Source organism: Triticum aestivum, chromosome 7D (assembly GCF_018294505.1).
Source record: "Triticum aestivum cultivar Chinese Spring chromosome 7D, IWGSC CS RefSeq v2.1, whole genome shotgun sequence".
Classification (NCBI taxonomy): Eukaryota; Viridiplantae; Streptophyta; class Magnoliopsida; order Poales; family Poaceae; genus Triticum; species Triticum aestivum.
In genome coordinates, this window is record NC_057814.1 from 45,147,171 (window position 1) to 45,169,370 (window position 22,200).

Below are 22,200 nucleotides of genomic sequence, written 5' to 3' on the forward strand. Positions count from 1 at the left end.
TTGTTTTCACGTTCCAAGTAGTGCAAATGATTATGCGAGTGGTTGCATGTGACATACTTTGACATTGTCTTCATTTTGTAGCCCAAAATTGCGCAAGAAAGATAAAAGGACATGAAAACTTCCAGTGACAAGTCATTTATAGTAGAGCGTTGTTGGAAAATTCTTCAAAATATCACAAGTGGTACTTGATTGACAAAAATACCCCGCCGAAGAGAGGTTAACTCACCAAGTTGGATGATGATGATGAAGATGATGATGGCCCAAGAAACAAAAACAAGCCCGATGGAAACAAAAAGGTCAAGGACAAGATCAAGAGAGAAGCGGAGGCATCAAGCTTGAGGCAAAAGATAGATGCCATGGTGCAATCAGATGAGTTGATGATGGCCAAGATATTGGAGGCAAAGAAGGAGTTGGCCAACAAGAAGGCGCAAGAGAAGCAAGAAAAGGGGCAATTCCTCAAGGAGAGGGGTTGCGCAAGGCCGCCATTGAGGAGAAAAGTGCCCTTGCCGAGGAGAACAAGGCCTTGGCCAAGCTTCTTGCGTAGGAGAATAATATCATGACGATGAACCGCAATGACATGGATGACCTTACCAAAGAATGGCATGATATCGTAAGGAGGGAGATCTTGGAGAGAAGGAACCAAGAGACGACGGGTGGTGGACAATGATGATGATGGTCATGATGGTCACGGAGGTGGTAGTGGCTTTTGCATAAGGTTCTTTTGGACCATGGATGGAAACTATGTTTAATTTCCGCGCAAACTATGTTCTAATTTGTAGCCATTTGTTGGAATTGCGGTCAAATTGTCTAATATATATGTTTTTTCGGTTTGAGGGCTAGCGCGGGCTGCAGCCGAACAGACCCACAAGACTGAACTGTAAAACAGAATACTCAAAACACGTTTTCCGTGGTCATTATACTCACTGTAAGGGTCCGCGATATAAGTGGTTTGCTAGAGATGCTCTCATACTTCCCTCTTCATTCATACTCCCTCGGTCCCAAAATAAGTGACTCAACTTTATATTAAAGTTAGTACAAAGTTGAGTACTTTGAGGCGGAGGAGTAGAATCGAAGAAATCCACAAGAGGCGCACCCATAACCCATTCATAATAATTCCATCAAAGAATCATTCTTTTTATATGAAAACTCTTGTTCCAACCTCACCTGACATGCTACTAGCCCGCCCGAGACGAAAATTTGGCCAAGACCCATCATCCAGCGCATCGAACACCAACAGACCGTCACTGTCCCTCGTGACGCTCCCTCGTTCCCCTCCACCACAACGCCTCGCTCCCCTCTCGCGCCGCCGGCCGGCCACCCGTCTTCCCCACCTCCGGCCACCGCCGCCCTACCCTCTCTCCCGCAGCCCACCACCCCTCTCTCCCCACCGCCCCCTTTCTCTACCGTGCGCCGCTCTCCACCCCGATCCACATCGAGCCGCCGACCAGCCTCACCCTAGCTCAGCCTCGCCGGCCACCCCCTCCCCTCCACGGCCGGCAGACTTCCCCAAAGCCGGCTGTCCTCCCCGCCGACCTAGTGCGCCCCCGAACCCGAAACCCTAGCGGAGCTGCAGCCGCAGCCGTCGCGGGGCCTCATGGCGCAGTTCCATGACCAGGTGCTCGCCTCCGCCTCCCTCCTGCACCGTCCGGTGACCGTGCTCTCTCTCCCGCCCGGCGACCTCGCTGCTTTGACGACCCCAAGCTCCGCCTTAAAGGCAGCAGCTTTCTCTCTTTCTCGTCCCGCCTAACCTCGATTCCGTCTTGTATACGCCTGCTTGCAACGTATCCGCGTTGAATGCGTCCTTTGGTTTTGGTCAGGTCACGGTGGTTTTCCGTTGGCGGGGTGAGTGGTGGTGGTGCTTTCCGGTGGTGGTTTGTCCATCGGAGCTCCTGCTTCCGCTCTTCTCCGACGACAATGCTGTGGGCCGGCTGCTGATTTTGGTCAGGTCACGGTGGTTTTCCTGTGGTTGTGGTGCTGTCCACCGGAGCTCCTGCCGCACCTTGTTCAGCTCCGTCACTGCCGACGTCATCAAGGTAGTGTTCCTGTTCTAACTCATCCTAGCTGCAACTTTGATTTCAGAAAAATATAGATTGTCAGTTAGTTATTGTGTAGATCTAGTGCATGTGAGAAACAAAGATTGTTCTGCTAATTGTGATTCGTTTAGTTAGTTCTTATGTATAATATCAAACAGGTGTCATTTTGTTTAGTAATTTGATTTGTTTGTTTGGTAATTCTGTGTAAATCTACTGTGATTTCTCTCTTGCTGTAAGGTTTGGGCAGTGTGGGTGTCGATGTAGATTGGAACAATATAAGTAACGTATTTTGTCTTACCGGAACAATATAAGTAAGTGGGGATCCCAACCTTTTATTTATTTACCGTGTTTAATGAGTTTACCGCTAAGATAGTAATTTAAATCCACGTTGATTCATTGCTCTTGTAAAATTTTGATAATTGTGCTGACAAACCAAATCTGGAGCATTTGCAGCCATGCACATGCGCATTATCTTTACTGTGTGGCATCACCTTTTTTTTTGTTTCTGCTTTTTTCTGATAGCATAGGATTTTCTACCCTCAGGTTGTTTTTTCATGTTCTGCACATCTTCGCTGGTTGCGCCTTGGCGTTATAGTGATTAGTAATATTGCTTGGCTGAAGGAAGCATGCAGAACATTTGCGAGACTTATATTTTTTCCTGCTGTGTCATATTGGCACAAACTTACATAGAGCACGCTGATGCATAAGTATGCTCTTTGCTAGTATCAATCTATGCATTGTTGTAATATATGACCTGTTTGTAGTAGAGAGGGGTTTGATCTTGAATTGTGATGACGATCTCATCATCTTGGTCTGGTGCAGGCTTCCTGGCGCGGCTTCATCTCTGACTGGCTGTATATGCGGCATGGCTTGCCTTCTGGGAGAAGCACCATTTGTAGATGCTCTGCCTAAGCGGCGACAACCAGGCCGATCTACTCATGCTTCTCCAATTTCAACCAGGGACAGGCTGCTGCGGATTGAGCCACTACCGCGTCGCGACATGAATGCCAGGTCCATGTCTTGCTCATCTCGTGTGTAGAAGTTTTCCCCTGTTTTGTGACTTGAGAATAGCCATATTTAGCAGTCCTGCTAAAGTGCAAATAGGGATTCACCAACAGCCATACTAGTGTGTAATACTACTGTAGATTTGTAGTCTATCAATGTGTGCTTTGACTCGATTTTGCTCAGGTCTCGGTGATGTTGTGGTTGTGGTGGGTCCTCCAGTGGTGGTGCTGACCTCCAGGGGTGCTGTGGTGGTGGTGCTGTCCACCGGATCTCCTGCTGGTGCTGCCGGCGTCCGTGCCGCTGAGCTGCTGCTGCTGGCGTCGACTATGACATGCTGCCCCTGCCTTCTTCGACTGGGACCTCTCCTACAGCACTGTCTCCCCACCGGCGTGCCACAGAAGGTCTCTCATTCTCTCTCGATTACTCCCTATTTTCCTTGAACTGCAACTTGTATGTATTTTTGTGTAGAAATGTGGTTCGATTTTGTTTACTACCTTGCTGTGATGTAAAGGTGTTCGATCTCCTATGAAGATTCAAGTGTTTTCTGGTTGCATCATACATATTGGTATTTGGTATGTGCTGTCCACCAAAAAAAATAGTTGTTTTGCTAAGAAGATAAATTGATTGACTATGAGGAGATACCAGAATTGTATACCAATGTACTTGGCTGTTTTTCCAGTTTGTTGCGGTACACAATAGTCTTGATATACATATGCACCATTGTAGATCATTCATCTGCACTGAAACTTAAGCCTTTCTGTCATGTGGGGCCAGATTTATAGGCGCAAGGGCCCTGTCCACCCTAGTTCTGTCCCAGTTTAATTATAGAGTCCTTCTAGATTTAGGTTAAAGAGTCTGGGTCTTAGTTGGAAAGGTTTAGTCCCGAAGAAGGTTACCCTGCCAACACCCAACTAGAGTTGGAGTCTGTCACGTCATTGTAATAGGCTACTTATAGCCACCCTGCGATCAATGAGAACAACCAGAAAATAATCTATCTTCTCACCTCGTGCACCTGCGCCTTGGCGCCCCCTCCTCACCTCTTCCTCCAACCATAGGCCGACGAGAGTTCCGCCCTTGCCCTCCGACCTCCCACGACTACAACCTCCGGTCTAATCCAACCCCAGCCCGTGACACTTTCTCTACTTTGAGGATTAAATAAGTATTCCCTCCGTCCAAAAAAACTTGTCCCTCAAATGGATGTATCTAGCATCAAGTTGGTGCTAGATACATCCATTTGAGAAACAAACTTAGACAAGCTTTTTTGGACGGAGGGAGTAGTAAGCAGTGGAGTTGACGTTTGATCCCTAGGCGATGATGAACATGTGAATATGTAGTCTTTGTTGTACGTATGTGTTTTGCTGGAATGATTTCCAGAGCAAAACAATGCTACATCCCTTGTTTACTCTTGATAGGCATGTCTTGATTGATCTGGTTCACTAGTCACTGGTCTTGGTTAATTTGGTTCTAGTAATTGTTGCAGTTTAGTAAGTCCTTGCTTTGTTTTGCTCTACTTGGCTTGATTAGGTGCTCGATCAAGTAGATTCACTGGTAGAAAAAAGCCCTTTAGTCCCGATTCGCAACAGCCTTTAGTCCCGGCTGTGCAACCGGGACTAAATATGCGCGACTAAAGACCCCCCCCCCTTAGTCGCGCCTCTTACGGACCGCGACTAAAGGCTTTAGTCCCGGTTCTTGTGGCTGACCGGGACTAAAGGCCCGTCCACGTGGACGCCCGTGGTCCGTCGGGGCGGAGGACCTTTAGTCCCGGTTCTCGTGGCCACCCGGGACTAAAGGGCTCCTCCGCAGGTTTAGGGTTTTAGCCCCCCTAAACCTGGTTTCTTTTTAGTTTGGAGTGTTTTATTTCTTTTATATTATATTTTGTGTTTTATTTTAATTTTGATAAAGTTTCAGTACACATATTCTACGCTACTATATACATGCATATGAAATTTCAAACAAGAAGAATTCAAGAGGAATATATAATATATATTCAATCTCGGGTGACCATATACAACTTCGAACAAGTTTGCATACACAATTAGGATGGATGACTATATACAACTTCGTACAAGTTTCAATCTCGGGTATGCATATAAATTTCTTCGTCCTCGGTATAGTGTTCTCCTTTAGGATTGATGACTTCCCTCATGAAAAATCCTGCTAATTCTTCTTGAATTGGTCGGAAGCGAGCTTCTGGACTAAGCCTCCTCCGCAAGTTATCCGTCGCGTTCCGCACGCTATCCGATGCCTTCCGCTCAGAGGTGTGTCTCCGGATGTTCTCACAAACATAGTATCCACATAGATTGGTCCCCGGTGGCTGCTTATCCACATTAACTAACCTTCTGAAATCTAGCTCATGTTTGAATTCACCGACAATTTCTTCTGAGAACCGTCTCCAAACCCTACAGGGCAAAGAAAATTAAATGAAGAAGGGAGTTATTAGTTACTTGATATTAGGAAATGAACGAAAGAGACCGATCGATATAGAGCTCAAATGATTGAAAATAATTACTTTTGCAGCATTTTTCTCATGTCGGCCCAACGCTTTGGATCCGAATCCATAGAGTCCATGATTAGAACTCTGGAGGTGTGAAGTTCAATATTTAGCAGAATCCAGTGAAACCTGCGGACACGTTACATGCACAGTCATGCATAACTCATCGATTAGACATACCATGCATGGAGTAAACAAAAGAGAATGGGCACAAGAGAGAAACACTCACCCAAAATGGTAAGGAAATAGAATATGACTTTTGAGTTGATGCTTTCTAAGAAACTTGTACAAGTCTTTCTCCACGTCTTCGGGGTGATGTTGTAACACATGTCCATTAACGATATGTGGGTCAATGAACCCAACATCATGGATGTTTCTTATTTTGCATTCCCAAATCTTCAATCTGCATAATAGCGTACGCAACAATATAGTTAGGACAATATATATATATATAGTGCAGGCAATGAAGAACGAGATGAGGTAGAAATAAATCACTTACAGAACGTAGCAACTCAGCATAGATTTGTCGAGGTCGCGCAGATTGAATAGCTGGAACAATTCACTCATATGAACTTCTACAGAGTACCGTTTGGTGTGATGCTCATCTGTAACATCCGCATAAATATATTCTTTGTCGGCCCATGTTATGAATTGCTTGTACCAACGTAGCAGATTTCGCATTTGTGGTGGTAGACTCTTTTCCCGCGCAGGCTCGACGAGAGGCCCATTCCGCACATATTGTAATGCTATCTCACATACTGGCGCATCCTCAAGGCCTAAGAAGGCACGAAGAGTCAAACCCATCTCGGATGCTTGTTTCATGGCACTCGCTACAGTCAATCCAAGTGCTGCCGCAGCTGCTATGATCTCGGGGTCCTCTTCCGGACCGGCTTTCACTATGAGCGGGGGGATCGACTGTTTCTTCTGCATCCCGAGCTGGTCAACTTGTTTCCCGCTTTTTTTACTTTCTTCTTTCTCCTCCTTCAATATTTTTGCTTGCCTACGAAGTTCATGTCCATAGTCGTCAGGCATATTCAGCTCGGCTTGGGACGGTGTGGTCAAAAAATCCTTAGCCCACTTCTTTTGCTTCTCAGTGAATACTTGCTTGGGCTCAGGCTCTTTTTTCGCCTTCATATCCGCCTTCCATTTCTCATAATCAGCAGACGCGGCCAATTTGGTTTCAGCTTCACTAAGTTCCCCAGGCCTTGGGAGGAGAGGCTTCAGTGATGGCTCCGGTACCCTTGTGGTCTTAGGTACATAAGGGTCCGGGTTAATAGTCCAGGAGCGGGTTTCCTTGCTGTCCGCCTGCTTCTGCTTCTTCGCCGGAGGTGGATTGGGGGGCGTCGTACCCGCCGGAGGAGGATTGGGGGGCGTCGTACCCGCCGGAGGTTGTGGATCGGGGGACGGCGTCGAATGGCGTGAAGGAGGTGTAGGTGAACCACCACGACCACCACCACCGCCACCACCATCGGAGGGGGGTGGACTTGCTAGCCTTGGCGCCTCGCCTGGAAACACTATGTACTTCTTTTTCCATAGAATGAACTGGCGCTTGACATCTCCAAGTCTTCTCTCCCCTTCGGGTGTAGGTTTGTCAATCTCCAGGTCCTCAAACCCTTGGACTATGTCTTCCACCGTGACACGAGCATAGCCATATGCAATGGGGTTGTTGTGGTGGAGTGCTCCAGGTGTACAGGGTAAAGCACTGCCGCTAGCTACCTTCGTGGAAACGTTCCCCACGGGATAATGCAGATCACATTCTTTCATCTCCTTTACATCATCCACGGGGTAGTGAGGCTCCGGTGCACGAATCTCGATCATCGGTGCACTAGCAGCAGGCGGGGCATCCGTGGAAGCCACGCTGCTTCTCCGCTGCTGGCTTCCGCGATCCGCTTCATGATCTTCATGCGGCCCTGCAGCCGATTTTTCTTTCACTAGTTCATGCACGGTCTGCTTCAACTCATGGAGTTCCGATGCAAACTTCGTCATAAGATCTGCATCCCGGTCCGTCTTTCTCTTACGGCTTCTGTAACAGTACGGGTCATTGTCCTGGGAAAACCCTACTTTCCACGGAACTTTGCCTTTGCCTCGTACACGTCCTCCGTGTTCATCATTCCCGAGGGCTGTTGTCAGTGCGTCTTTCTCTCTGTTGAACTTGATCAAGCCCTCTTGAGCTTGGGTCATTGCGTCAATAAGGGCTTGGGTGGGAGCAAACTGTCTCTGCCGGTGAACACACACCCCTGTCTCCGGGTCTAGCGATCCCCCATGCCTGTACCACCAGCTTTTGGCCCTTGGGTCCCATCCCTCTGTACCTAGAGGGATTCCTCGCACCCTCAGGTCCTCCTCCATCTTCTGCCACCTAGGCTCCGAAAGGCGGTATCCTCCTGGCCCCATAATATGATGGAACTTTTTCTTACTCGCATTATCCTTATTTTTTTTCGATATTTCCTTGAAATGCTCCGATTGCTTTTGCCTCACAAATTCTGGCCAATCATCTTTCAGTTTCTCATGTTGTCCATTGAAATCCGGAGTCTTGCCCTTGTTGACATAGTCACGGGTTAAATTTTTCTTGAAGTTCCGGAATGCTTCGCCCATCTTCTGAAGAGCGAACTCTTTAACTAGCCTCCTCCTCTGACGTCCACCCGGAACCTCGTTACCGAATTCATCGACTTTGTTGTATTCCGGAGGTAGAATGAAATGTTCCATAAGCTTTCTCCAGCAATCCTTTTTCGTTCTCTTGTCGACAAAACTGAAACCAAGACGTGCCTTCTTTGGCTCCTTCCATTCCTGGACGGTGATCGGGACGTTGTGTCTAACAACGACTCCGCATTGGTTGATAAACTTTGAGGTGTGCTGTAGGGGCTTGCCGGTTTCACTGACAAACTCAATGGCATATGTTTCTCCTGTTTTCATCGCCTTGGATTTGCCACGCTTTGTCGTACTCGATCCGGTGGGCTAAAAAAAGAAAGAGAGTCGCGCGCGTTAATACATATGTATTCACATTTCAGTAAGTTTGTATCACGAGAGGCTCAATGTATATATATACCTCGCCGGAGGTGGTTGCTACTTGCAATTCGAGATCGTCGGTTGTTGACGGTTGACCTCCGTCGACAATGTCCGTTCCTTCACCTTCTTGATCATCGACAATCTCTGTTCCACCGTCAAGGTTCAGATAAGAAGAGACTACATCCTCTTGTTGCTCATATTCTGAGCCCGGCACATAAGGAATCTCGTTGTTGATGATGTCCATTAAATAACGTTCAGCCTCCGGATCCCTAAGCGGCTCGGTTCTATCGTCCGCCATATGTCACTCCTGCATGTAGTAAAAATTCATTAAGTATAAAGGAATTAAAAAATAAGATTAAGGGGACATAGAGGAGGAGGAATTAAAAAATAAGATTCTTTAAGTAAAAATTCTTTTTTTCTTCTTCTTCCTTTCTTCTTCCTCTTTCTTCTTCTTCCTTTCTTCTTCTTCCTTTTTCCTTTCTTCTTCTTTCTTTCTTCTTCTTCCTTTCTTCTTCTTTCTTTCTTCTTCTTCCTTTCTTCTTCTTCCTTTCTTCTTTCTTTCTTCTTCTTCCTTTTTGTTTTTTCTTTCTTTCTTCTTCTTCCTTTCTTCTTCTTTTTTTCTTCTTCCTTTTTCTTTCTTCTTTCATTTGGTTTTCATTTTTTTCTTCTTCCTTTTCTTTCTTGTTTTTCTTCTTCCTTTTCTTTCTTCTTTCTTTTTTTCTTCTTCCTTTTTCTTCTTTCTTTTTTCTTCTTCCTTTGTTTTCTTCTTCCTTTTCTTTCTTGTTTTTCTTCTTCCTTTTTCTTTCTTCTTTCTTTCTTCTTTCTTTTTTTCTTCTTTTTCCTTTCTTCTTCCTCTTTCTTCTTCTTCCTTTCTTCTTCTTTCTTTCTTCTTCTTCCTTTCTTCTTCTTCCTTTCTTCTTTCTTTCTTCTTCTTCCTTTTTCTTTTTTCTTTCTTTTTTCTTCTTCCTTTTTCTTCTTTCTTTCTTCTTTCTTTTTTCTTCTTCCTTTTTTTCTTCTTTCTTTTTTTCTTCTTCCTTTGTTTTTCTTCTTCCTTTGTTTTTCTTCTTCCTTTGTTTTTCTTCCTCCTTTGTTTTTCTTCTTTCTTTTTTTCTTCTTCCTTTTTCTTCTTTCTTTCTTCTTTCTTTTTTTCTTCTTCCTTTTTTTTCTTCTTTCTTTCTTCTTCTTCCTTTTTCCTTTTTCTTTCTTCTTCTTCTTCCTTTTTCTTCTTCCTTCTTCTTCTTCTGCCGGCGCGCGGAGGACGGCAGGCAGGGCCAGCGGGCGGCGGGCGGCAGGGCGTCGGGCGGCGGGCGGCAGGGCGTCGGGCGGCGGGCGGCGGCGGGCGGGCAAGGGCAGGGCACGGGCGGCGGGCAAGGGCAGGGCACGGGCGGAGGCGGCGCTCACTGGGGACGGAAGCGGCGGCGCGCAGGACTTCGGCGTCGGCGTCGGGGCAGGGCTTCGGCGTCGATCGGCGTCGGGGCAGCGCTTCGGCGTCGAGAGAGAGGAGAATGGGAAATGGCGAAACTGCTAAGTGCAGTATTTATAGACGCACCTTTAGTCGCGGTTGGGGAGGAGGACCGCGACTAAAGGTACCCTTTAGTAACACCAACCGCGACTAAAGGGTACCCTTTAGTCGCGGTCCGCCTCCCCAACCGGGACTAAAGGGTTTTGGCGCCGCTTTCGCTCCCGCGCAGAAAGACCCTGTAGTCGCGGTTGGGGACAACAACCGCGACTAAAGGGTACCCTTTAGTCGCGGTCCGCCTCCCCAACCGGGACTAAAGGTCTGTGCTGGAACTGGCGTGGTGCGGTGGGATGTTTAGTCCCACCTCGCTAGCCGAGAGGCTTCGACAGTGGTTTATAAGCGCGGCTGCGCTCACCACTTCGAGCTCCTCTCAAATGCAGGCTTACGGGCCTATTCTGTCACTATGTGCCTGTGGGCCTACTGGGCCTTCTGCGGGCCTGAATCCTGGCCCATTAATGGGTTTCTAGTCGTATTCAGGCCGTGGTGGCCCAGTAGGTGGCATATTTTTTATTTTTTGCCTGTTTTTTGTTTTCTTTTTTGCTTTATTTATTTTGTTTCTAATTACTTATTTATTTTACTTTATGATAATTATTTTTGCTATTAAAGTTTCTAATTACTTATTTATTTATTTTATTAAAATTTATTTTATTTTGTTTGTACTTATATATTTTATTAAAGTTTATATTATTTTGTTTTTCTTCTGTTTATTTTATTCTTGTTTTTCTTCTGTTTTTTCTTCCTTTTTTCTTCTGTTTTTTTCTGTTTGTACTTATATATTTTATTCTTGTTTTGTTTTTCTATTTTTTTCTGTTTGTACTTATATATTTTATTAAAGTTTATATTATTTTGTTTTTCTTCTGTTTATTTTATTCTTGTTTTTCTTCTGTTTTTTTTTTCCTTTTTTCTTCTGTTTTTTTCTGTTTGTACTTATATATTTTATTCTTGTTTTGTTTTTCTGTTTTTTTCTGTTTGTACTTATATATTTTATTAAAGTTTATATTATTTTGTTTTTCTTCTGTTTATTTTCTTCTTGTTTTTCTTCTGTTTTTTTCTTCCTTTTTTCTTCCTTTTTTCTTCTGTTTGTACTTATATATTTTATTCTTGTTTTATTCTTGAAGGTTTGACAAAAGGTTTGATACATCATTCAGTTCATCGACCAAATACAAACTTTGGTACAATAAATTATTACACATCAATTCTTCCCTTGTGTCCCTGCTTGCTTACGATTGTGCCGTATCCATGGAGCATCCTCATCATTTAACTTAATGCTTGGGTCAGTGTTCACTTTGAAGGGCGGAATTTCACCAAACATATTATAATCTTCTGACATGTCTGTCTTGTCCTCCACTCCCACGATGTTTCTTTTCCCTGAAAGAACAATGTGGCGCTTTGGATCATCGCATGATGTACTGATCGTTTTCTTATCTTTCCGTTTCCTCGGTTTGCTACTCATGTCCTTCAAATAAAAAACCTGAGCGACATCTTTGGCAAGGACGAATGGTTCGTCAAGGTAACCAAGATTGTTGAAATCCACCATTGTCATTCCGTATTGCTCGTCCACCTTTACCCCACCTCCTGTTAGCTTGAACCATTTGCACCGGAACAAAGGGACCTTAAAGGAGGGTCCATAGTCAAGTTCCCATATCTCCTCTATGTAACCATAATATGTGACCTTTTGCCCATTCTCGGTTGCTGCATCAAAGCGGACACCACTGTTTTGGTTGGTGCTTTTTTTATCTTGGGCGATGGTGTAAAATGTATTCCCATTTATCTCGTACCCTTGGAAAGTCGTTATAGTCGAAGATGGTTTCTTGGCCAACATGTACAGCTGATCTCCAACATCATTGTCATTCATTAAATGTTTTCGCAACCAACTGCCGAAAGTCTCCATGTGGGCCTTTCTAATCCAGGATTCAGGCTTCCCCGGGTTGTCCGAGCGTAAAATATTCTTGTGTTGCTCGAAGTACGGAGCCACCAAGCTGGAATTTTGCAGAACTGTGTGGTGTGCTTCAGTCATAGAATGACCGTCCATACATATCGTGGATTCCCTTCCGATCTTGCCTTTTCCACTTAGTCTCCCCTCGTGCCGCGATTGAGGAATACCAATCGGCTTAAGGTCAGGAACATAGTCAATACAGAACTCAATTACCTCCTCATTTCCATAGCCCTTGACGATGCTTCCTTCTGGCCTAGCACGGTTACGAACATATTTCTTTAATACTGCCATGAACCTCTCAAAGGGGAACATATTGTGTAGAAATACAGGACCGAGAATGGAAATCTCTTCGACTAGGTGGACCAGGAGGTGCGTCATAATATCGAAGAAGGATGGTGGGAACACCAACTCGAAACTGACAAGGCATTGGACCACATCGTTCTGTAACCGTGGTAGATCTTCTGGATTGATTACCTTCTGAGAGATTGCATTGAGGAATGCACATAGCTTCACAATGGCTACTCGAACATTTTCCGGTAGGAGCCCCCTCAAAGCAATCGGAAGCAATTGCGTCATAATCACGTGGCAGTCGTGAGACTTCAGGTTTTGGAACTTTTTCTCCGCCATGTTTATTATTCCCTTTATATTCGACGAGAAGCCAGACGGGACCTTCATACTGCTCAGGCATTCAAAAAAAATGACCTTCTCTTCTTTGGTAAGAGCGTAGCTGGCACGACCTTGAAACCATTCCGGATGCCGGTCATCTGGGTCTTTCAAAAGTTGCTGGTCCTGCCGTGCTTCCTTTGTATCATTTGTCTTCCCATACACGCCCAAGAAGCTTAGCAGGTTCACGCAAATATTCTTCGTAACATGCATCACGTCGATTGCAGAGCGGACATCTAGGACTTTCCAATATTCTATCTCCCAAAATATAGATTTCTTCTTCCACATGGGTGCGTGCCCGTCAACTCCCCACGGAACTGATTGTCCGCCAGGACCCTTTCCAAAGATGACTTTCAAATCCTTGACCATATCAAATATCTCAGCACCAGTACGTTCCACAGGCTTCGGCCGGTGATCTGCCTTGCCGTTGAAATGCTTGCCTTTCTTTCTTACGTTATGATTTCAGGGAAGAAATCGACGATGACCCAGGTACACGTTCTTCTTACAATTAACCAAACGTACACTTTCAGTCTGATGTAAGCAGTGCGTGCATGCATTGTATCCCTTATTTGTCTGTCCCGAAAGGTTACTGAGAGCAGGCCAATCGTTGATGGTTACAAAAAGCAACGCTCGTAGGTCAAATTCCTCTCCTTTGTGCTCATCCCAGACACGTACACCAGGTCTGGCCCACAACTGTAAAAGTTCTTCAACTAATGGCCTTAGGTACACATCGATGTCGTTGCCGGGTTGCTTAGGGCCTTGGATGAGAATTGGCATCATAATGAACTTCCGCTTCATGCACAACCAAGGAGAAAGGTTGTAGATGCATAGAGTCACGGGCCAGGTGCTATGGCTGGAGCTCTGCTCGCCAAAAGGATTCATGCCATCAGTACTTAGACCAAATCTTATGTTCCTTGCGTCAGCTGCAAAATCTTTGAACACTCTGTCGATCTTTCTCCATTGTGTTCCATCAGCGGGGTGTCTCAACTCCCCGTCGGACTTACGGTCCTCTTTGTGCCATCGCAACGACTTGGCATGCTTTTTGTTCATGAACAGACGTTTCAACCGTGGTATTATAGGAGCATACCACATCACCTTGGCGGGAACCCTCTTCCTGGGTTTCTCGCCCTCAACATCGTCACCAGGGTCATCGCCTCTCATCTTATAACGCAATGCAGTGCATACAGGGCATTCATTCAAATTCTCGTATTCACCGCGGTAGAGGATGCAGTCGTTAATGCATGCATGTATCTTCAGAACCTCTAAACCTAGAGGGCAGACAACCTTCTTTGCTTCGTACGTACTGGCGGGCAACTCGTTATTCTTCGGAAACATATTCTTCAACATTTTCAACAAATTTTCAAATGATGAGTCACCTACACCTTCCTGTGCCTTCCATTTTAGCAAATCCAGTGTGCAGCCCAGCTTTTTCAGACTATTATCGCATCCTGGATACAACGACTTTTTGTGATCCTCTAACATGCGATCCAAATTCTCCCTCTCCTTGTCGGTTTCGCAGCGTCTCCGTGCATCAGCAATGGTCCGACCAAGATCATCAGCGGGCTCATCATGTGCCTCTTCTTCACCTTCACCTAACCCTTCCCCACCTTCAGCATCATCCTCCATGAAAGTATCACCGAAATGATCATGATAGTTGTCATCGATATCATCCCCTTCTTCATCTTCTTCCATTCTAACCCCTCTTTCTCCATGCTTGGTCCAACAATTATAGCTTGGCATGAAACCGTGCCGAAGCAGGTGCATGTGAACGTCTCTTGAGGAGGAGTAACCCTTCTGATTCTTACAGACAACACATGGACAAATAATAAAACCTTGCTGCTTGTTCGCATTTGCCACTACGAGGAAATCTTTCAAACCCGTAGTGAACTCGCCGGAGAGTCGGGGACCGTACATCCATTGCCGATTCATCTGCATTATTATTATATAAAGTATATAATTAACCATCATGCATTTGTTAAACTAACTAGCTAGAAATAATACAAATTAAACAATGAACTACACACATGCATATTTTATCAATGACACATGAAAGGTTCAAGTTGCTAACCGCGATCGCGGAGGAAAAATAAATGAGAAAGCTCAAGTGTGGCTCGGACACTTCATATCATGTTTGTTTCAGTCTCTCGGGCATTTCATCAAACACCTTGTGTGCATAGGAGGAACCAAAAGCAAACCCACCACCCCCTTCTGAAAATTGTGAAGTGAGCTGAGTGAAGTGAAGTGAGCTGAGTCCTATATATAGGGATGGGCCTTTAGTCCTGGTTGGCCTGGCCAACCGCAACTAAAGGCCTTCGGGGACCTTTATTCGCGGTTGGCCAGGCCAACCGGGACTAAAGCCCCTCCCGTCCGCCAGCTGGATGGGCCTTTAGTCCCGGTTGGCCTGGCCAACCGCGACTAAAGGCCTTCGGGGACCTTTAGTCCCGGTTGGCCAGGCCAACCGGGACTAAAGCCCCTCCCGTCCGCCAGCTGTCGACCGAGCGCGCTGGGCCCAGATATATGGTCGCGGGTCTCCTCCCGAACCGCGACTAAAGACCCCTTTGGTCGCGGTTCGATTGTTTTGGAGACTAATGGGGGCGTATGGAAGCCTCTTTCTCTACCGGTGATTGGCTACTGTTTTATTTTTATTTATTTATTAGAATCATTGGTAGGCTGAACTGATCAATTGGTAGCATAACATGATGATTTTCTCAAATACCGGTCCTTGGTAGGTTTTGAGTTAGTCGATGGTCATTTTGCTCAAACTTGACTGCATATTGATCATGTGCTTGACTATATGGCTCTGGTTTTGGTTGAGTTTATTAATCCCAACCTTAACCAGAATTTCATTTAATGTGGCTTAACCTGGAGATTGAGTCCTTCATATTTAATAGTACTACCTAAATACCCGTGCGCTGCTACGGAAAAACAAACAATTTCACTTCATGAAGATGCGCGTGAAACGTGATATATGTAGTTCTCGACTATCAAGATAATGGTTGGTGTTCTTTCTCCGATAACTTCTTTGTCGGCAACCAACACATGACCTTCTGCCTCTCCATTTTTTTGATTTCTTGCCATCCCCATTTTCCACCTAGGGTGTTCGTCTTTTGTTCTCCCAACTCTTAGCTGTTGCAAAAAATGATTGTTGGCGGTTATATCTATGTCGAAGTTCACATAGTCGTCTTCACCCACAGCCTTCGACTGTTGCGATCCTATGGCACACTCGTCCCAGTCTGGGCACATGTGCTTTTCAAGAAGCGTGGTACGAAATAGCCACCAACATCAATTTCACTGGTATACAAATTTCAATACAGAAAAAAATTCATATGGTACTAAACGTTTAAAGTCGACAATATGGTGGTATCCCTTACATCATAGCATTACTCGGCCGGCTTTTTTTGACATGGAAACTTACATGTGTTAATTCGTTTATTTTCCCTCCTGAGATTTATTTCTTTAGCCATGGATTTATTTCTTATACTTTTTACTTTGTTCATTATTCATAAACTAAGAAATCATTTTTCTTCAATGCTGCTCATAAAATTGTTCTATCAAGGGGAATTGTTTATAAAAATATCCTTTTCTCATTTCTAAGTAATCTCTAAAAATGTTCATTTTTGTGCAAAATTGCTCACATTGCCAAGAATGATATTCATGGTATTAATTTATCTTTATCACGCTATTCCTCTTTTGAAAAAAAAAACTGATAGTAAAGGTTGCTATATTTATTCAAATACTTCTAAAACATATTCACATTGCCTAAGAAAAAGTTTGTTCACTGTTGGTCACATAATTGTTCATCTGTTGCTAAAAAACATTCCCATCCCCAAAACTTTTGTTCACTCTAATTCTGTGAATTCAATTTTATTTATGTAGATACACACTGGATTTTTATGAATGTTAAAAATCATATCGTAGGAGTATCAAAGAACTCGTTGTATAGGTATAGCTAGATTTTCTTAGGTACGTGTATCTAGATTTTGTTAGAGCAGCTTAGTTATTCTTTTAGAATCTGCAGCATAGCTGATCACCATGACATTCTTTTAGGGCCACTTAGCTAGCTTTCTTAATTTAAAAACAGCATTGTATCTAGCTTTTTCTTCCGAGGCTAATCAGCCCTAGCTAATTGATTGGTGCCTTCCGTGGGCTACCATATGCTGAGGCACAAGTAACGTGCCATAATAGGCAACCTTTTAAATCCAGATTTGGTCTATAAAATTTAAAAGGACGGTGCTAATTGGGAGCATTTAATTGAAATGTATCCGGATTTTTTTATTGCCTTCTGTAATGTTGGGTAGGAAAGGGTAATTAATTATCGTATTAATTGTGCAATTCCCCAATTTTTGTGTTTGTGCGGTGGTTAGGTTTGGACCTTACCATTTTTGTGTGATGGGACCTGTGACATTGGATGTAGATCGAACGGTCTGAATGCGTCCGATGATAAGTGTTGAGTGTTGAACGACGACGTACCACCATCACCAACTCCAATATATTAGTATAAAGATTTTGGTGTTGCTGTAAGGTTGTGGCCGGTTGCACTTCTATTAGCTGATTTTGGTGTTGCTGTAAGCTCTTTTGTGATTCGACACAATGCTGGCTAAGAAGAATTCTGCTCTGTTGCCTTGTATGAGATGCATATGCTGATGCTTATCGAAAGATGCATTTCCTTTTTTTTTTTGTAGTGCTCTAAACCATTGCCTACTTGTTGCCTGACTTGGGAACTGTGTATCACCACTGAAACCAACCCTAAACTTGACCTTTAAATTAAATGAACAAGTAGTTAAGTGATTTACATTGTCTATGCAATCTGATTCTATGACTTGATCATGTGGCCAGGATATGGTTCTTGATGCTGGTTTCTGATTTACTTGGTGTTTATACTAGCTGTCACTTCTTAGTCAATGTTATCCACATGTTGCTTTATTTTTGGTATGCCCATTGGGTTTTTGTCTCGGCTGGGCTATGTGCTGAGCGTTGGCTTTGAGGGCTGAAATAGATTGTAAGATGTGTCTTTCAAGTTAACTTGTGTGCTTGGTTTGGTCGACTTAATCAACCTCAACCTTAAACCTGGCTTGTATTCAATGTGGGCTGAATCTGGAGCTTGACTTGTTTCTTAAACCAGATTTCTATTTAGTGTTGAGCTTCTATTTACTGGTTGCACTTGTTGGTCTAGTAGATAAAAGTGATTAATCTTTTGCGATTCAACACAATAAATTTCTGGTGTTGGCTGTTTGAAATGTATGTGCTGCTGCTTATTTATCTAGCTAGCTAGTTTGTTTATGGTGCCACGTTGGCATGTAAACAGCTTTAAATCCATCAGCCTGGTAGCGTTTGTGCTCCTGCAAATTGCTTCAGCAAGTGCTTATCTGAACCAGTAATGTTCCTTGTGTTCATCTCTAGATAGAGTATCTCCAGATTATTGAGATTTGATCTGCTATGCTACTTTTTTTTTTGGCGGGTGATGCTACTGTTTTATTACAGGTTCGTTTTTGGATCAAGTCGGTGCTTTTGGAGAATGAGATGGTTGTGAGGACTAAAAGGAACAAGGGCTTGACATGCCTCGCTCGCCTACTGTCTATGCGTCTCATCGCCTCCGGCTGCTTGGGGGTCCAAGTTCTCGCAGCCGCAGCTGCTGCTGCTGCTTTGGCTGTGGCCTATATAATGTTTTGGTCCTGGTAATGTCAAGTAGTCGTTGCACATGGTGGTAGCATCGTTCTTGTGATGCTCCAGGTTCAGGGCCCCATCTTATTCTAACTTGTAAAGAAAGAATCTTGCTATGATGGATCGATGTTGTTGAATCAGTTCACCATCGGAATATGAACCTGCTCATCATATTATTGGCAAACGCGTACTCATCTTGTGGCAATCCAATGTGATTCGGCTGCTGTTGATCTGTGATCCGACTTTTGATAGATTGATCACTCTAATCATGAGTTTCTTTTCCCCCTTGAATAGTAGCACAGGGCTTGTGTGTTGCTGCCATTGGAGCCACGAGTAGCCTACTGACTGGTTGAAACACTCTGTAGCGTTTTATTAGACCATTCTTTATCTTATGCGAAAACTCAAGAGCATTTAGATCACTATAGTTCCACATGATTGAACATGCTGCATGTACTGTTTTAGTTTAGGGAATCAGCTAACCTTGATTTCTTCAGGCCAGTGACTCGTGTTCCACTCATACCGTCATACATTATGGTTAGTGAGTTTCATGCACATTTACCATGATTGCCTTTGGAATCAACACACTTAAAAGCCAGCTACCTGCTCTCGATCGGTTCACTCACTAGAATGCGCTGCAACTGGAACTACAGTAGCTGACTAAAACGTGCATGTGCAGTTGCCGTGTGATCCATTTTGGTCCATCTCTTTTCTTTTAAAAAATTCCCTGTAAGAAAAGAAAACTAGCTAGCCAGGGCAATCTGCAAGAGTGTCAAGTAATTTGACATGACCTATGATGTTTTCTGGACAACTTAGATCACAGTTCATCACAACCATAGCAGCCTGATTTGCACACAGGCCAAGCAAGCAAACTAGGAACGGACACATGCATAAGAGTACTACTCAATTAAGAATCTCATCCAGTCTAGATAATACATAGCAGAATGTGCATTAATTAGGACATCATAACACACAGCAGGAAGCATATATAGTACTATGGTCTGACTTCACAGCTGATAGCATCACACGCACGACCGCTGCGATAGAAGATTCACTCAGACACTCTTCAATTGGCATGCATCTTGTTGAGTTTCTCCGTGAGCTCCACGTCCATCTCGGAACTGAAGTGGACGACGTCCATCTCTAGCATGTCATCCACGCGTCGGGTTCCAGGATGGGTGATATCGTGCGGGATGTATTTGGCGTCATCAGGATACACAATTTTCCTCGCAGTTTGCTCGCCATAGTAGCAACGGCCTAACAAAATAAAACCCGACCATGCATGGTTCAGTGAGACTACTACAACACACGATAATAAGAAGTCAATCAGCCGTGCCGCAGAGAAACTAGTGGGGCTTACCTGCATAGTCATAGGGTAGAGGGCAGCAGGTCTCTGGCCTTGGCCCACCTGAGAACAAAAACTCAGCGAAGAATAGCCTCCTCTCACGCTCCAAATGAGAAGTAGCAGTGAAGTTCACGCGGTAGCACATCTCACCCAAGGGGGGGCGACCTTGGTTGATTGCCTCCACGCCACAGATAATATCAAGTTTATACTGCTGCTCCTACAACAAGCAAGCAAGTCGAGTAAGAGAGCAGGCCAAATGAAGGTAATTAAAGCAAATGTACGTAGCAGATAAGGATACCTACCCAAAAATGCTGGGTCGTGTAATCCTTCAGCACCTGTTCAATCTTTGAGCGGAACCAACTCCTCCGCTCCTCATACTTTGATCTCATGCTTGACACGAACATCAAGGACTTTGGAAAAAGTTTAGGAGCTTGCACAACGCCGCCAGTTTTAGCAGCCACCCAACCGCGCCACATGCGACTTATATGATTTGTCATGTCCTCGATGCGCAACACACTACATTGACTTTGAGCCTCGGACGTCAAGGAGAGCAGCGCTTCTCCCTCGGGTGCTACCATCAGCATCTTGTGCAGTTCACCCAGCTGAAGCGGTAGAGGGTGTCCAGCGGCCTTGGCAACTTCATGGAAGAGGTTCTTCTCTTTAAACGTCTCTGCCGATGATGGAAACCTGTCAAAAACGTCGCATCTTGCACTGCAGAGCAACCCCAGAGCACAACCCTCTGTTGAGAACTGGGGGATGGCGAATTTGGCGAGCTCCACAAGGCCCTTGAGGGAGTGAACCTGTGTGCGGAGCAGAGATAGGGGGTCCAGGATGTCATTGTATTGCTCAATCTTGCTACGTTCAGACTCTGGGAGAGGGCAGCCGTGGCTGTTGTACCAGATGGAGTTGACGATGATGTTGGAGACGGGGTCCATGGAGCCGTAGCAGTGGCCGGCCATGAGGAAGGCGCGCATGAGCGAGCCGGATGGTTTGGGCAGCAGCTTGAGCACCTTGACGCAGTACATGTGAATCATACCGTGGAGGTGCATCTTGAGAGTCTGCAGGTAATCGCAGGCATCGCTGCTGCACAGGTTCTTCAAATATTGTTCCAGGCCACCTGCTCTTTCCAGGCAACGTTCTAGCTTGTCAGGCAGTCCGCACTGCAGCGACGAGATGGGTTTTCCGTCCCAGCAGAGAGCGGTGGAGGTGGTCCTGGTGTCCTCTGTAGCGGAGGGGGTGGTCGACCACACGGTGTCGAGGTTCTGACGAACATGGACAACCAGCCCTTTTGTGGTATGGCTTACGCTGGCAACACAGGGCGGGCTCATCATCATGCGCAATATGCTGTCGATTTCTCCGACATCATCAGCCTTGAGAGGGGTATCTGCTGCTGAAAAGAGTTGCTTCTCCAGAAGGTGAAAGTCGTCGTCTTTGAGCTGGGATGACATGAGCTTAGTCAAAACGGTGGGGGAAGGGTGACCTGCGATGGTGGCCGCCCACTCGAGGGTGGCCTGCGTCCTGCCGGATTCAGGGTCCAGTGTATCCTCCACCCTATAGTAGAGATCGTATTCGACGAGCATGACGGCGAGGCTGAGATTGGCGCCCGCCCAGTAGATGTAGCGGGCGACCTGTTCCTTGGTGCAGAGACATCCGAAGTACGCCATGAGGAAGCCCAGGAGACTGTTGTAGGACCTGTTTGCAATGTCGTGCCAGGCCCAGGCCTTGCGCACTAGTCTTTTGGACTTCTTTGTGGCGGGTGGAGCGGTGGAAGCTGCGGCGGCAGCGCCTTCGGGGAGGAGGGCGAGGGTGTTGAGGATGATGTTGGAGACGGGGTCGAGGAGGCCGAGGCAGGTGCCGGCGGTGGTGAGCAGGTCGCGGAGGCCCGGAATCCTGTCGCAGGGCAGCCGGTCGAACGCCTGGTCGTAGAAGCCGACGATGAGCTCGTAGACGGCCTTTTCGAGGTCGGGGTAAAGAGGCAGAGGCGCATCCTCGGCGCGGCAGTTGAGGCTGTGCGCGCAAGACACCAGCCCCCTCCTCCCAGAGCCGGAAGAAGTGGATCCAGAAGCCATCAGCGGCGATCTGGCGGCCGGAGCGTTTTTTGGGGCGGGGGACGGCCAGGAGGAGGCTACGAAGGGGAAGGGCGTAATAAAACTGGCGAAAATCCTATATCTACGAATCCGACCCACGGGTGGCTTTGGGCTCCTCGCTGCAGCGCACGAGGATATGAGCCGGCCCAGTTCGTGGTAGGTGTACACTGCCTCCTTTTCTTTCTGTTTTTCGTGTTTTTATTTCGTTTTTAATTCCTTTTTAGTACTATTTACACATTTAAATATCCTAAACATATATATTAAAAAGCTTTACTTCACATAATATATTTTTAAAATGTTAATCATGCTTTCAAAATATTGAATGTGTATACAAAAAATGTTGATAATGTATTAAAAAATGATGAAATTTCGTAATCATGTTTATAAAAATATTAATGGTGTATACAAAAATGTTAATCAAGCATTTAAAAACTGTTGAACAAGTATTTTAAAAATGTTG

The 22,200-nt window shown here is 45.2% G+C and overlaps 2 protein-coding genes across 3 annotated transcripts; one reads left to right on the forward strand and one right to left on the reverse strand.

Annotated features, from left to right (window-relative positions):
- Positions 1 to 1,181: 1,181 nt before the first annotated feature.
- On the forward strand, positions 1,182 to 18,527 carry LOC123168935 (uncharacterized). Of its 2 annotated transcripts, none has more exons than XR_006484568.1 (4): positions 1,182 to 1,615; positions 1,818 to 2,033; positions 2,856 to 3,044; positions 3,222 to 3,716. XR_006484568.1 is itself a non-coding variant. In XM_044586798.1 (4 exons), exons 2-4 carry the CDS (start codon positions 3,038 to 3,040, stop codon positions 18,327 to 18,329), a joined length of 423 nt encoding a protein of 140 aa, XP_044442733.1. In that variant the 5' UTR covers positions 1,182 to 2,033; positions 2,856 to 3,037; the 3' UTR covers positions 18,330 to 18,527. The 2 variants fall into 2 exon arrangements, 1 of the variants encoding a protein (XP_044442733.1); XM_044586798.1 differs by adding an exon at positions 18,132 to 18,527 and having other exon boundaries at positions 1,182 to 2,033; positions 3,222 to 3,439.
- Positions 18,528 to 19,125: 598 nt separating this feature from the next.
- LOC123166481 (uncharacterized) lies at positions 19,126 to 21,773 on the reverse strand. The gene is made up of 3 exons (XM_044584287.1): positions 19,956 to 21,773; positions 19,669 to 19,870; positions 19,126 to 19,565 (listed from the first exon to the last, which is right to left on the reverse strand). The coding sequence occupies exons 1-3, from the start codon at positions 21,720 to 21,722 to the stop codon at positions 19,375 to 19,377; spliced, it is 2,160 nt and encodes a 719-aa protein (XP_044440222.1). The 5' UTR covers positions 21,723 to 21,773; the 3' UTR covers positions 19,126 to 19,374.
- Between the last annotated feature and the right edge of the window lie 427 nt (positions 21,774 to 22,200).